The sequence below is a fragment of the Vidua macroura genome, chromosome 3, assembly GCF_024509145.1.
Source record: "Vidua macroura isolate BioBank_ID:100142 chromosome 3, ASM2450914v1, whole genome shotgun sequence".
NCBI classification, from domain to species: domain Eukaryota; kingdom Metazoa; phylum Chordata; class Aves; order Passeriformes; family Viduidae; genus Vidua; species Vidua macroura.
In genome coordinates, this window is record NC_071573.1 from 4,369,684 (window position 1) to 4,386,153 (window position 16,470).

General features: G+C 38.9%; 1 protein-coding gene across 15 annotated transcripts in view; it reads left to right on the forward strand.

The window, feature by feature from the left end:
- The window catches only part of EHBP1 (EH domain binding protein 1), a 206,149-nt gene that overhangs the window by 139,746 nt on the left and 49,933 nt on the right, over positions 1–16,470 (forward strand). For 12 of the 15 annotated variants that reach the window (XM_053973088.1, XM_053973094.1, XM_053973095.1 and 9 more), the window contains one exon: positions 13,598–13,745. In XM_053973088.1, coding sequence (XP_053829063.1) covers positions 13,598–13,745 — 148 coding nt within the window. The remainder of the gene's footprint in view (positions 1–13,597; positions 13,746–16,470) is intronic. The other 3 variants (XM_053973089.1, XM_053973091.1, XM_053973099.1) reach the window with 1 other exon arrangement.

The following is a 16,470-nucleotide window of genomic DNA, read 5'->3' on the forward strand; positions in this document are numbered from 1 at the left end:
AACATGGGATGGAATCTCTCATTCTTGAATCTCAGCGTAACTCTGCTGTCAGCAAATATTTGTATAGGCCGTTGGCAAAATCTTCTTACTTTCTTTTAGTGACTGGGCCACATAAAGAATGGAAATTTACTGCAGCTGTCATTTACTCTCCAAACTCAAATGGCTATGGTTATGGAGTCAGCATGATTACAGAGAATGGAATTAGGAGTTAAGAAATGCACAGGCAACTTTAATTAACCTCCTTTGTGTATATGCATTATGATGTAGTCTTTAATTATGTGATCACATACTATTTCCCCCAAAGCAATTGTGTCTCATTTTCCTCAGAGGATAGAGGTGATGTAGAAGGCTGCTTGTCCAGAGGACCTCTGTGCTTTTGATTGCAGAAATTGAAAGGTGTACGACAAACCAAGCAGGGACTGCAAGGAGTGAAAAGATGAGGTCATGGTTAAGGTGCTTGAAAAAATTAAATGTACTTCTGCCTTTACCCGAGTTCTGATCAGTGCCACTAAGTCTTTTGAGCCAAATATCCTCCAGTGGTCACTATTTGTTGTGTCCTTCCTTTCTGGATCGCTTTGAGGCAAAAGTTTGATTTGCAGATATATTGAGCATCCAGGTCTGTCAGGGAAATCAATTGGAGCTGTGCTTGAGACGTATAAATGGCTATAAAGCTTAGTATACTGAAAAAAAATCCAACTAATAGGCTTCTCAGAGCAAGCACCCAGCGATAGATCCTTTTAGCTGCATCTCTCTGTCTCAGTTCTCATCAGAAGAGCAGGATAATAACTCTTCCACGGCTTGTCGTGAGAAGGGAATGTGATTAATGCTCCTGAGGCTCCTAAATACCATAGAGGTGGGCACTGTGGAAAGAAATCGAGGAATTAACAATTCTGGCTTCAGAGCAAGATTTGAATATCGTGGTGTAAAGAATAATGCTTTGTGTTGATGGGCCTGCATACTGAACAGTGAAAATAAACCAAAGTACTGAGCGCTGCTGGGAAGAGCTCAGGGCTGGGTTGAAGACCAGGAGATAGTGAAAGTAAAAGGTGGTGCCACAATAAGGCTCTGTTTTAGAGGATACAGAGCAGGATGAAAATTAAGATTATGCCCACTAGCTTTATTTCTGGCATCTCCTAAATCCTGTGTCTGATTCTTTTAACTTGTTTTTGTAAGGCAGACAGCTTTAGCAGGGAATGCTGCATCTAATGGAATTCATGAAAAATAGTGCTCATCTGGCAAAGGATGTGTTTTTCTCCCTGCCAGGGGCTACAGATAGTTCCTGAAGTTACTTGGGTTTTGCATGAGATAAGGATTCCTCCCTGATGAATTTAGGTGCAGGACTGGGCCACGCATATGTGGATTTGGCTGAAAATTTTGCATATTTAGGATCTGGCATAGATTCTGGGATGCAGGAGTTCAATAGCACGATACCTGGAGGGAATCACTCTGTCTTCTACCTTTTGTGAAACAGGAAAATAGTCATTCTCTCTTCAGAGCAACATTTGAGTATAACTACACTAAAAATTGTGAGGGACTCCATTTGAACAATAAGAATTTAAAACCAGAATAATAAGAACTGACGTGAGGGGGTTTGGAGAGTAATCCTGAGGCTGCTGCTGCGCTTAATTGCAACTGTTGCTACCCTGCTTTCTGTACAGAGAAAGATTTGGGTTTAATTATCTCTGCTACCATTATTTTGTATTTATTCGAGTTGAATGACAGCAGTAGCTGCCTCAATGTGTATATATTGAAAAAAAAAAGAAAGATTTGAAAGAGCAGAGGCAATGATATTCAACTCTCTTAGTAGATTTTGCAGATACAAAGTACTTCACTGGAAAGCTGTCTCCTCCAAACACATGAACACTGTGAGCAGAGGGCAGAGGAACAGGCTGTGCCCTGTGAATTCTGCTTTTTATTACTCCCTTGCTCAAAGGACTTGTTGCAGCTGTATCTAATTCATTTTTAATAAGCTCTTTCTACTTCAGGTGTCAATCTGTTGTGCCCATTACTTTTCATTTTCATAAATATTCGGGTGCAAAATGATAACTTTTTTTTTTGCATGCACTGGACTAGTGCAAATGGAAGTTCTTTTTAGAAAGGCTTCAGAAAGTGACAATCTGAAAGGATATGAATCTTTATGAGCTTTAATTTTGGTTGTATACATTTGCACAGATACTGGATATGCTGACTGAAATAAAATAAAAACAAAGCATCATTTTAAATGCTCAGAAAAAACACTTTAATAAATGATCCCATTTATTGATCATGTCCAGCAATAATCTGCTTCCTCTCTGAACTAATAAGCTCCAAAATGTCCAATAAGTAAACTGTAGCCAGCTTGAACAGAAGTGGTATCAAAAGCAAATTCAGAGTAGACAGCAAAAACAGAACATTTTATTTTGGTTGAAAGATGCCTTAAACTCAAGGTAGCAATGTGAGTGTTCTTTCCTCCAGTTATATTTTCAGGTTCTTGAAAATGAGTACAAAATAGCTTCATTTAGTATTTTTTTTTCTGTGTCAAACCAGAATCCCTACTTCTGTTGCATTAGGAAAAGTATCCAGTTCACTGCTGGATTTTTTGTAGTCTCTTCAGTTGGAAAATAAATGTCTGTGATTGAGGTGGTTGTGTTAATTCATTTAAGGAAGCACTCTCAAGTTATTATTATCTTGTTTTTCTTTAAAAAAAAAAAAAAAAAGATTAAGACCTGATCTTTATTAATTAAACATCTAGCATGAATTTATTGAGGTGTAGGACTTTGCAGGTGGCAACCTTGGTCTTTTAATATTAATTGGAAAATATTGATTGAAAAAAGACTAGTCTGTCATGCTGATAATTGCAACCAGATTTAGATACGATCACTAGATCTTCCCAAGATTACAAAGAAGGAGTTACCATCTAATTGGTAAAAAGATTGAACATTATTTTGGTAATCCCTGAGCTTTGGTAACTTATGCCCTGTTGTTCATTTATATGTCTTGTCTGTATGCCACTAAAAAGTGCTTAAATATGGTGTAAGCTGATAAGACTATGCTGTGGAGTATTTACATGAGCATTCTAAGTTTTATAGATGTTTTAACAATATACTTTTCTTTAACTGGAGGTTAGACCTGCTGACTGAACACTTCAAACCCACAGCTGACCTGATATTTACTTCTTTATAGCGACACACTAAGGTTGAGATAGTCTGATCTCAATTCCTTGATGGCAGGAGCAAGCAACTTGTTTTATTTAACCTTCCACAATGCATGGAAAATGAAAATAATCTGTAGCTTTCCAAAGAGGTTCTACATCTTTTGACTTCATATTTGGTCTGTTTAAGCACTTTCTTCGTGTGAAGTTGTGATATTTTACTGTACAAAAATATTGCTGTGGACAAGTCCCTGACAGAGCTGGAAAAATAAATCAATTAGTGCAAGTAAACTAATTTTTAAGAAGAATTAGTATGCACTGTCAGTTTTATAGCAGGAAGGATTTCCTGAATAAAGCATAACCTTTGATAATGCACGACAAATGTTAGCAGTTTCAGTTTTAGATACAAATGCTTGAATTTCTCAGCTGATCTTTATTGCTGTTATTTCTATAATAATATGTATCTGTTTACACCAGTTAAGGATCTGGCCTAAATATATAAATTTATTTATTACGTGGCTGTAAATTCAAGGTGCTGCACAGTCTGCAGCCATACCGTTAACTCGCTGACAGAAAACAGGCTGGCAGTTTATTAATGGAATTTTAAGATCAGCCGAACAAAATTAGTTCCAAAATTTTAGCGTCTTGTATCCATTTATAAATATTAGGGGGGGAAAAAAAAAAGTCTCTGTTTCAGAGCTATCCCTTTGTGTGCAGAGTGAGACCTGGGTTTCTCAGCCCCGGGAATGCTCTTTTTCCATCGCTGCTAATAGCTGTGGACGTTTTCCGTGTGGATGTTCAGTACACGCTGTTGTGAATCCCAGGATGATATCGCCATTACTTAGAGCCGTATTTTGCATTGCCTATTCTGTGATTGCTCAGCATGCACAAGGGTAGAGTTAAAATCTTTATTCATTTCATTTAAAAATGTTTCTTTTGTTCTCCTTATCGTGTTCTGGCTTTCCCAAGGATATATGCCTTGAACGAAAAGTCACATGTGCATTACTAATTGTGTGCCATTGTATTTACAGTTCCTAGTGGTGGCACTGTGAAGCTACTAATTCTTTTGCTTCACTTGATGTAAAATAATCTGAGTGTCTTTGATAGCAGTGAAACAGTATTAATTGTTTTGTACATTTCTTGGTCACTCTTCTTAGGTGGTCTTCATAATCTATTAGAACTTTCAGCCAGATTTTTGTAATGTCATGCCTCCAGCAGTGATTAAATTGGTAATTAATGAACAGTCCTTGGCAACATAAACCACATCCCGTTAATTTTCCCTTTTGAGTTTTTCGAAGTTGTCGTCTCTGTCAGAAAGCATTGCGCCACCTTGCTACGGCCCCTTGGCATGGAACCACAGCGACGGGATTTTTTGCAGCCATTAGTAGATCAGAGCAGTAATTTCACAGTATTTTGGTCAGGGTAATTATAGTACCAAGTACTGAGTAGGGTTGGGAATTCACACAAGAAGTCCAGAAATACCAGGTGAGCTTCCTTGTGTTCACTGGGACGTTATGATTAGTTTAATTGGGCTTTGTTTGATTTCAGCCGCGGAGACTCTTTGTGCCACGGCACTGCAGCCACTTTCCACTTTAGTGTTTCTGACCTGCATTGACAGGAACTGGTGCAAAAATGAACTCTTTGAAGTGGGACTCTTTGGAGAGGGCAACTAAAAAAGGGGAAGAGTGATGTGTAAGTAGTGTACTGTAGCAAAGCGCGACACCAGCCCAAACACCCTGCGTTTTGCGGGTGATGTGATTCAAATTCTTTCATATTTTCAACCGGAACAGATAATATTTCTGCTACATTTGTGCAAATCTCAAGTAAATTGCTGCATTTAGAAGCACAGTCTGTTTTTAATAGCTGGCTTTTACGTAGCACCTGCTGTTCTACCTTCCTTTGAAGATACAGTTGTTTCTCTCACCAGAAATTCTGTGAATCGTCTATTTAGTCCCACAAACAAATCTGGGCAAATGCATTAATGAGACTGCAGCTGCACTTAGCAGTTCACATGTCACAAAATAGTAGGTAAAGGCATTCATACTTGAGTGACTGACTATAGGTGTAGTGGCCTTCAGCAGTACATTGTGCACATTAAACTTTAAATAGTCACTTGCCTGTTGGCTTCTGAATGAAAGGACTGTCACTGGTCACTTCTCCTAAAGCCTTAATGAAACCAAATAGTTTGCTACGAGTTTGGGCCTAACCATTGGGGTGTTTCATGCAGTCTTGTCAGTTGATGTTCATGAATTGACTTGAACGAAGATCAAAGTGTTTCTCAAAATGGAGAAGCGGGGAGAGAGACAGCTCCTTCAATTGCACCACAAGAGCTAATCAAGCCATCAGTTCTTTATGCACTCTGCGTGCCTTTAGAATTTAATACCCAATGGTTTGTCAGGACAAATTGAAATTCGGGGGTTGGCGGGGAGCGGGGGGGAGGCAGAGAGTGTCCCTCCTCAGCCTGCTGAAAATAAAATAAGCGCTTCACTCTTCCGAGGGATCGTTTTGAAAAATTTTATCATGTAATGCAAAATTGCAATGTTGATTAAACGTTTGGGGTTGAAAAATGAAGTTACAGTGAAGGATTCAATGGGCATTATGCACCTTAGCGCTGAGTAAAGATTCAGGTTCAAAGTGAAAGAGAAACTAAACTCGGGGTGATTTTTTTGTTTCTTTGATTGCTAATGAACTTTTTTTTTTTCCTAGACATTTTAAATTGGGTTCAGAAGATAGATTTTTGAGTGTCAGTTAAAACAAAGTCATGTGAAAATGCCTCTCTCTCTCCCTCCCTCCCCTTCTCTCTTTTTAATTGATATGATTTAGGCAGAGGAAAATGGTAAGGGGGATTTTTCTATTGCAGAAGCAATTTTTAAGGGATTTAGTCTTATTTAGCCTGAAGGTCTTCACACTAATGAGAGCACTTAAGTTACGTCCAGGCGTTGATTAGACAGCTCATCTATCAACTGGAGCATGAGAATTTGTATTTTAGGTACCTTTTATACATTATAATTTTTTTTATTACTTTAGACTTTATTTTCCACAAATCTTTAATTGCCTTCTTTCACATCCAACGTGTCTGTAACTCAGCTGACAGAGTACAAATGTAGAGCAGGGACATACTCTGCGTTTGATGTTGAGTGCATTTCGATACATTTTGATAATACCGAAATTTTGACAATATCGAAACTGCATCTGTTGAAATTGGTGTGCTGGATGAAAATTGCTACCAAGATACATTCCTTAAACTGCCACAAGCTCCCTCAAAGTCTAAATGCATTTATTCAGGAAACACAGAAGTGTATATGCATATTTAAATGCCCAACTACTCCCCCCACCCCCAAATCGTGAATGCTCTCTCTACCTGTAGTTTTTTTTGCCATGTTTAAAACACAATAGCATCTTAATTATTTTCTGAACCATTCTGAAAAGTACAGCTTTTGTAACTTTTTGACATTTCAGGTTTAAAAAAAATTAAAACGTTGCCACCAGCTTGCACTATGAGCAGCCTGTAATAACAGTTAAAAAAGCTTTCTGAACTATTTGACAAGATTTCTTAGTGCTGAGGCCATATGCTGTAGCCTTTAAGCTATTTCTTCCTATCAGTTTCATTATCACCTGCCTCTGAGTCTCCAATATCATCAGTAAGCACATGCAGAATCATAATTATGCCATGTACAAGTTCTTTGATAACATGTACAGTTTTCTTCTTAATTCTTTATCAAATGCATTGATCGTGGCATGTGTGCATTGATCCAGGTCCACCATCTGGCTGTGTGTGATAAGCACAGTGGCATCTTTGCATTTCCACTGTCATTCATTGCGCTACAATTTGGCTGCAGGGGAGTAGTGGCTGGGATTAGCCCTGTTCTGCTACTTACTTGCATTTTAAGTTGACACCTCTACAGCGGCTCAGACCACATTACAAACTGAAACACATACGCACGACTTAGTGATGTGACACTCCTCAATAAGCTTACTCCACTAGCTACTCAACAATCTGTAATTGGATTTGTAGGAATAACAGCAAAAGATTTCCTAAGAATTGCTGGGGACAGAAGGTGAAGTTTTCTCATTATTGGCAAAAGGCTAGGTATAGATCTTAGACGATTGGTATTTTCCATTAAAAAAACCTGCCAGCAGTTTGCAGGACTTTTTCAAAAAAAAAAAAAAACAAAAAAAAAAAACCAGCAAAATAAGGTCCAGGGAGATGTGGGGTTTGCACTTGTTCTTTTCATTCTCATCACACAGAAGCAGACAGGGATCTTGTTACCCTCCCCCAAAAATTGGGAGAAGGCGGGGAGGAAAAGCGACTTTGGGAGGCCCCCTGCAGCCCGCTGGCTTTGTTGGGCTGGGAGTGACCCGGGAGCATTCCTCAGGAGGGCACGTCCCCTCCCTTGGCGCGGGGCTGCCCGCCCGAGGAGGAAGCTTCCCAGGATGGCAGTCTGAGAGATGCTGCTCTCCAGCTTACGCATCCCATACACTTGCCAAAAGTCTTTGTTTCATAACACCAATTTTTTTTTTCTCCTTTTTTTTTTTTTTTTTTTTAAATTATAAAGTCAAGTTTACACAAGAGAAAATCCCTTAAGTGGAGCTCGACGAATGTTGACTCCTACAATGAGTAAGCAGCTCTCTTAACTTCTGTCTGTAACTCAGCTGTGGAAAGGCACAGAAAACACTCTTTAGCCTGCTCATCTCGGATTCTGCCCTGTCTGGATGGTGGCACTATTTTAGGATATTTCTGAGCCGGCATTCTTGAGCCCCTGTTTGTGGGTCGTGCCAAGAGCGCTGACACGCAGATGACAGGCAGAACAAGCTCATGGATCCCAGCACCTTAGGTGATTGTTGACCTTAATTATACTTCCTGGATGGGGGAGAGCACAAACTTGCCTAAGCAGGGAAAATTGCAGAGAAGAAGTTAGTGGAGGCCTTTGTCTCTGCTTTTGGTTTAGGTCAGCTTTCTCGGTGGTGTTTCCTGGTGTCTCCTCTGCACCAGTGCAAGCAAGCGAGGACAGAAGGAAAACACAACATAATTTTGGAATTGGGTATCTCAGCCTGTCCCTGAAACTTGCAGTAGAGCCAAGTGCAGTGTGGAACAGATGAGATCACCTCTGTCACAGAGATGTGCAGCTCTGAAATGGTTAAATGGGTTAAATCTTATTTATCTGAATAGAACTTGGGGGCTGTTTAGCAGAATGCTCCAGCACAAATACCTGTGGTTCATTTTGACGTTACAATTTTTTTTGTTGGTTTCTTTACTTATAAATACTTGAACTGTTAGACCTTTTACTTTTTTCTCTGAGAAAGATGTATTTGTACCAGATTAGAAAAGCTAAACTGTTTCTTTACATTGAATAATCAGCCTGTCATGACAAATCTATCTACTTCTGCATGAGTAGGTGCCAGTTTGACTAGCTTCTTTTAGGCTCACACTGAGTTTTAAGCTGGATCCGTGTGCATGACTGGCAGTGCATTTGTTGGACCAGATCTAAGGAGCCAGAGAGCGTTCAGCTCCTTTTTGCCTACAAAAGAGCAGCCAGACAACCAGCAAGAGGCCTTGGATGTAGCACAAGGTGATACTTACTTAGTCAGCCATTCTTTTTTTCAAATATTTTTTTTTCCATTCAATAAACTTAAGAGTTTTTCAGTTTCACAATGACACAAGGAATTAAATTATCAGTGGATTGTTTTTCTACAGCCACCATTCTTCACACAGAAATACTGTACCGAGTGAAATGTACATTTTCCAGAACAACATAAAATTATTTTTAAAATTATAAAATCAAAATAGAAAAAATTGTTGGCTACTTCTTTAAAAATTGCCTCCTTGGTTTAAGGAGATGTTTTCCACTTACAGCCACGCCACCCCATTTTGTTGTGAATTTTGGAAGCTTTTTTTATTAAGGGGGACAGCTTTGTTAAGATATTGTTTGTGACTCTTCCAGTTTTAGACTTTGAGCTACTTCTGTGTTCATTCTGTCTTGTCTCATCAGTGTGTTGGTGCCATAGTTCCTAAGCCAATAGCTGCTTAAGCAGTTTGATACTTTTTGTGATATGCATTCATGAAAAAAAAAAAATTCAAGCTACATGCAGTTTATGGATAGTGAGGTAGCTGATGCAGACACCAGGCAGAAGGCAGAAAATACCCAAGATGTTTATGTCTGTCTTTGCTTACCACCTCCTATGATCTGAACAGCCACAGAAATCCAAAGCCACTTTTGTTTATGCCGAGTGTTCCTTGCTTAGCAGTCCATGTTTTGCTCACTACCTGTGTATTTTGAGCTGTTCTGAAACCGTGGTAGAGACCAAACATAAATGTGATCCCCAGGGTGATCAAAGATTTAATCTGACCAGATGGGACAAACTTGAGAAAGATTTTGACTTTCCACTCTGTTTTGCAACAAGAAAGGCTGATTTTTTTTTCTCCCATCCTTTCTTTGTTAGCAAAGGCAGAGATCAGGCCATCCCCAGAGGAATGAGCAGGTGTGGCCATTTACAAGCATGTCTGGTTATATTATAAACCAACATAAGAAAAGTTTGAAATGGTTTGAAAAGATCTGCTAAACAGTTTTAATGTTTCATCCCAAATCCTATTTACTCAAACAAGAGCTGATCAAGGTCACAGTACAACCCAGCCTGCTCAAACCTTTAAAGCTCGTGTAATTTTATTTATTTTATTTATTTATTTTTTTAATTCTGTCTTCTCTTCTAACTGAATAGGTACATTTTGGTAATCCTGAATAGGTACATTTTGGTAATCCTTGCCTCTGGACAAGCACAGAAGTCTTTTTCTTTCTGAATGGCTAATAACAGAGCCGTTCTTCCTGTCTAATGATGAAAGAGGTGGCAGTCAAGTTCTTTCTCTTAGATGTACTGTGCACTCACGGCTGACCACGAACCATTTTGAAACCTACAGCTTCAGGAACTGCTCCCTCTCATACAATTCTGGTTTGATTTTGTTGCTGTGCATTGCAAGTAATTTACCACATTTTTAAAATTTTCCTTTTGTCCCCCAGTCTATGGACACAGTAAAGAATTTACTTTTTAAACGTCAAATAAATGCAGTTCACCAGATTGTATTTTTTTTTTTATAGTGAGAGGATGATACATTATCAGAATTCTGGTATAAAGTCAGTTTGAATCCTCCCAAAATCCTATCAAAGGAGGACTGAAAATCCCTAACGAAGGTTTTGTGGTTTATTTTCCTTTTCTTTTTTAATGTGAGAAGATTGCAAAATTTTTAGTCATTTAAGGAGATGGTTTTTAAGGGGGTGTTTGGGGGGTTTTTTTGCCCTGAAAGACTCTACCACTCTCAATATTTTCCTGAGTTGGGCAGCTCTCAGCTGGCTGGGTAATGATCTCGGAAACTGCCCTGCCAGTGTTTCGCATTCGAATTCACCTTCCCGAATGCACGGCATAATTTTTGGCCAAAGTAATGTCAGTCATTGCCGTCTGCGGCGAGTACAAACAGGACCCCCTAATGGCAGCCATTTTTATTTGTTTCTTAAGATCCAAAGGCTGCTGAAAGAACAATTGGATAAAGTTGAGGATTGGAGAAGCTTGATTTTCTTGTTCCAGTGAAATGAAACTCCCGTCCTTTTTTTTCTTCCCCTTTCCCTTAAAAGCCGGAGTCAGCTAGGGGGTTGTAGCTGTGTCAAAGCCGTTGGGATGCCACTGCTGATCACTTTAATTACTAGGACTAAGGAGGATAAAATTAAAAGTAGCACCATTGAAGCAGTGGAAGAAAGCTTGCCGAGATGTCAGTGAACTGTGAAATATAAAAATTGCATACCAATACATTTTTATAGGAGGGAAACAAGGAATTACATTACTTATTCTTCAAGAGTTTGTCCTTAAATAGTGAAGTTTTCCTCACTGTGCATCTGCATGGCAGATCTTTAAACCATTACAAAATAGTTGGGGGGAAATAACAAAGAAAACTAATGTCTCTTTGGCATGTCAGAGGGTGGAAGATTTTACTGAGTTTTCTTTTCAAGTGTACAGGGAAAAATAAGTCACTGTATGTGTGTTTGCTCGGTCCTTTCTTGGTGCAGTGCTTCTTTTCATATCTCCTGGGTTGGGTTTTTTTTAATATTTTTGTTCATGCCTCTGTACCTCTCTCAAGTTCTTTCCTTTCCAAATTCTAGTTCGATATGCTGTTTAACTATTTTCCTGTACCTCAGAACTTACTCTGTCTACTCTTTCTGCTCTCAGTTTCATTGCCCCTTCTTACCAGTGTTTCTTCTGCCAAGCTCAGTAACTGAGGGTTCGAATACCTGAATTGAATTTAAGCAAGAGCTAGGCTGGTTTTTCCCTTATCCGCTGGTGATGATTGGCTTAATCAGCACAAACACAAGCCACCATAATCTGTGTTTGCTTGGAGATCCCCGGGATGTTAATGACTATGCTAATAATTCAGGATGCAAGTTCTCTTTCAGGAGGAGGGGAGGAAAGAGGGCAAGATCAGCCAGCTCAGTTTAGGGCATTTTTGTCACAAACATGTAACTGGCCCTATTTTAAATTACATGTGCTGAAGTAGATTAAATTGTTTGACGTTAAACCGTGTGGGAATCTTAGTTTTGTACATTCGTTCTTAGAAGTCATTTAAGTTCCTATATCCAAGGAATTAGGAATATTAGAGATTTGAGCAGTTTTATTTCAAGTAAAATTCAATGTAATTAATGTTACCAAATACTGTGGGTCGAAATAAAACCGTTTGCTGTGTCAGTTGGCTGGCTAGAAATTAAATTAAATTGATCTGTTATAGTGCATAGGAGGAGGGGGAAAGCTTTCCAGTTGTCTTTCTAATGTGTACTTTACCAAATAAATTTTTGATAGAACTGTTGCTCTGTGCCTTCTGGGAAGTTAAAGGGTGAGAAAGCAAACAAAGCCCATGTGCCATCCCGCTGCCTCGCAGGGCCCAGGCAGAATTGTCTTTCCAGGGGAGGACATTAGGAGAAAAGTAAATCAAAGCAATCTGATAGGGAATCGGGACTCTGTCACTCAGAGGCGAGATATTGTGCTGTGTCCATATACTTTGTTTACTGTAGGGTTTTATGAGTTGTAACCTGCCCATGCAAGCTGTTAATGAGGCTAAATCTTTCTGCTTGAGGATTGAATTACAGCACACCTCTGGGCTAATGGTTATAAACAGAAAGTCCCATTAGGGCTGCATTCTGATTCAGTCATTTGCATTTTTTCTATTGTGCCGAGAACAATGCTGAGTAAATAGCTACAAACAAACAATTTACATGGAAATGGATAAAATGTACCTAATTAGTATTTTGCGCTTGTTTTATTAATGATTGCTTAAACTAAATAGCACTTAGCAACAGCTCTCACCAGCCTCTGCAGGTGTGGGATGCTCAAGTTTCTGGGTTGGTGGGAAGGCTGCCAGAATGGCTCTCCAAAATTAGGCAGTTTGTTATATTCCACTTAGTTCAGGTCAACAGCCTGTACCTGGATTTATCCAGGTCATTATGTCAATAATACATAAACTTATTGGCAGGTTAGATTTAAGCCAAGCACTGACTTCTTTGCACTTTATGAGCATTTCTGATATTGAGGGAAGAGGAAGAACATTCCTAACTTAGCAAAAATCCCATGCTTATGGTGAAAACTGAAGTAGTTTCTCTTATGGAGACTGTGGAGTCTTACAGATGTGTTTAAACAGATATTTTTCTGAATTTTTTTTTTATCATGGCGGGTTAGTCTTTTACAAAATGTCATGCTGCAGAACTTTGTTTATTTATGTAACTGAGATATTATCATGCTTCTAATTTATGAGCTTTAGTGAGACAGCACTATCTGGCATGGTTCCAGTATGATTCCTTTAATTATTGACCAAAGCCCCACTAGTAGGATGTTTTAAAGGGATGCAAAGTCTTTTCTGCTCTGAGAGCATTTATTGTTCTTTCAGTAATTTTCATTAGTTTTTGGGGCATTTTTTAAAGAAAAATATCCATTGAAATCAAAGAACGAGCCTCGGATTTGATGCCACATTATACTTGGAAGTCAGCTTGGTGCTTGAAGTAACCAAGAGCAATATCTGGCTTCTCAGTTCAGTTCTGTGACAGAATACTACTCAAATGAGTCATTCAATTTAGTAAAACCATTTTATAGCCACGGTAAATCTTCACTCAAATCACTCATTAGGTGTGATTACTTTGAGACTAAAGTATCTGCAAATTTTCATCAAGGTGTTGTCATAGAACATAATTTGTAAAAGCTTTACATTGCAAATCATCAGGTTTCTAATGCAGCAATAATTTGGGGAATGCTTAAAAAAAATAATCTGACGCATGGATGTCTTTAAAAATTGTGGTGTGACACCCAACTGATATCGAGCGTCCTATTTATAATGTGGGCCAAGCACCATGCTGTAAACCAGTTCCTATCATGATGATCAGATTGAGAATGAAATTGCATTTCTGTCAATTACTGAGTTGGCAACTGTTCAATATATCTTAGCAGCAAGATGAAGAGCGGCGTCGGCAGCTGAGAGAGAGAGCTCGTCAGCTAATAGCAGAAGCTCGATCTGGAGTGAAGATGTCAGAACTTCCCAGCTACACTGAAATGGCTGCAGAAAAGTTGAAAGAAAGGTCAAAGGCATCTGGAGGTGAGCTGAGGAACCTTGTATCTTATTCCTATGGCAACCTAGAAACCAGAGACCTTTTTGGGCGTCACTTTTATTCACACTTCAAAACGTTGTTGTTCATCAGGTGGACGTATCAGAAGACCTGGCTGTAGATGTGTTTCCTGAATCCACGTTGTGTCACTTAATTTCCAGCAGTTATAAGAAAAGCATACATGTGATATAAAGAAAAATATGTTGCGTGAACGAGTAGTTCATGTTAGCCCATTATTTACAGATTTCTCATTACTCACAGTTTTTTAGAATTTCATGGCTGTTGGTTCTCTTCAATATGTATTTTTATATAGGACCACGGACATAATTTTGGGGAAAAACAACATTTGAAGTATTTAAGAAATGTTACTTTGTATTAAATGTGTTCAAAAGAAGAGAATTTTAAAGGTGGCCTGTGAGAGGTGGGGGCAACAACCTTTTGACTTTAAACGGCAGTCTTTTGACAGACCACTTGCTTTTACAGGTTTTGAGTTGTAATATTGCTATAATGTTATTAAGCTGACTTTGAAATACCATTAAAATTCATATACCTGCCAGTGCTATGAGCTGGAGTAATGTAGTGTCACTCAAACTCAAATGTGTGCTGAGCACACGTTTCAGTGCAGGCTTCTTGCTATTTTAATGTCTTCTACATATTCTGAGGGAAATAGTCTTTCTCAAACTAACTCGTAATCATAAGCCAAAGTGTAAGGAAAATCCAGCTTGATACTGACAATGCACGTAGATTCAACAAAAATATTTATTTATTCTCTACTATGTGTATTTTGTATGCCTAAATATTTAAATACAGTCTTACTGCACCCTAAGCCCTGCACTTCTGTTCCATTTAACACCAAAGAGAAAGCAGTGAGTTGTACATCTCCCTTGGAGTCTGGTCTTCAGTTTTGCTCTCTTGGCCCAGTAAACGAAGCTTGCCAACATAACTCTCTTTTGTGACAAGTAGAGAAATTGTATCCTTGATGGCAGTAAGACAGGCTGAGCCAAACAACACAGGACTTGGGTATTACCTAGGCCAGGGTGTTCCTGATCCCTCTTCACAGTTCATGACTCCCCATCCTACATTATTTCATTACTTCCTCCTCCCTGTGTCATCATGCCTGTGCATAGCTGTTCCTGCCATACCTTCTCTCAAAGTTAGGTCTTTGTCTGGTTCTATCCTGGGTGCTCAGCTGGATAACAGTGACCCTGTTTTGTTGCAGTGTGACTCAGTTGTAGAGTTGCTAAATATCCCAGTGTGCTGCTTTCTGGGATGTGGTTGTCCTGTTCATATTTTCCTCTGTATTTTGCCGTTGGTCTTCCTGCCCTTCTTGCAATCTGTAAGCAGCCAGAGAGGTGGCTGTGCATATATATTAAAAGAAAACTGTATTTGTAGGGTGGGATTGCATATGCACCCAGAGAGTTTGGTGCTACTAAAGGAGCAGACAATATCAGCACTGATGACAACTCATTTATAAAGCGATCACCACTCTACCTATTGGGTTTTATCAGTGCAAAAATTTCCCAGCTTTCTACTTTTGCATTGATTTATACTTCCTACTTTAATTTTTTTATTTTTGTTCATGCAATAGTCTGGCCAATCTTTTTGAACTTCGCTTGGACCTAAATTTTTCATTCCCTGTCTTATTTTATGCCTCTTTGCTCTATTCGTGTCAGTATGCATTTTATAGCATCTTCTTCTGCTTCTTCCTTCTCAAAGAGTTTTCTTTATGACACAACTTCCACATAATTCTGTCACACCACTGGTATTTCCAGGTGCTACACCAAATCTCCCCCAAAGAAACTAATTTTTCTAAAATGTAGTAGTTCTGTGAAATGGCACCAACACTTTACAAACCAAATGAATTGGAATTACTTCTGGGTTTAGTCTTTTTTGTTTTTCAATTTCCACCAAAAAATAGGATTTAATAGACAGTCTCCTTATTACTACTGGACTTCAAATGTTTCCCCTAACTGCATTCACATTTTTATTGTGTAGAGTCCTGTATTCCCTACAAAGTACCCAAGACAAGCTTATTACCTTGTGTCTTCAGAGCTCTCTTGTCCATTATACATCATTAATCTCTTCTTCTGCATTGATTGCAATTACTTTTTGATTTACAAAAAGGGAATGTACTAAATAATTTTACTCTCAATTCAATTTTTAAAGAAAAAAAGTGGCATTTCAGCTCTGGGATTCTGGAGTCTTTAGAGACTAACTTCTTCCTTATAGCTGTAGGTAAAAGCGTGATCTCTTCCATTGTTTCTATGTGCTCATTAAGAATTTCATGCTTTGGCACTGGTGCAATATTCTTTCTTAAAAGGCTTTATTTAACCAAGGTCTGAGAAACTCAAATGACTATGGCAAGTTGAAACTTTCCTGGATAAGCAGCATCCCTAGCTATGAAATCCAGTCTTGTTCATAGGTTATTTGGCATGTGAGACAGAAAATACTTCTTCCTGCCAACTGCCAGAGGGTTTGGGATGGCAGCTTCAAATTTATTAGACGTCCTATTAGCTTCGGGCCGATAAGCGGATGCCTTGAGATGGATCCAGGGACAGTATCGAGATAGAGATCCAAATATCCCCCCTTTTCCCAGCAGCACCGGGACAACAGAATTGACATATTATCTAGGAATTGTCCCTGAGCAGTGCAACCCCTGTCTGCTCTTCTGGGATTCGGGTGGTGTGTTTTCTTTACTCTCTGGCACATCTCCAT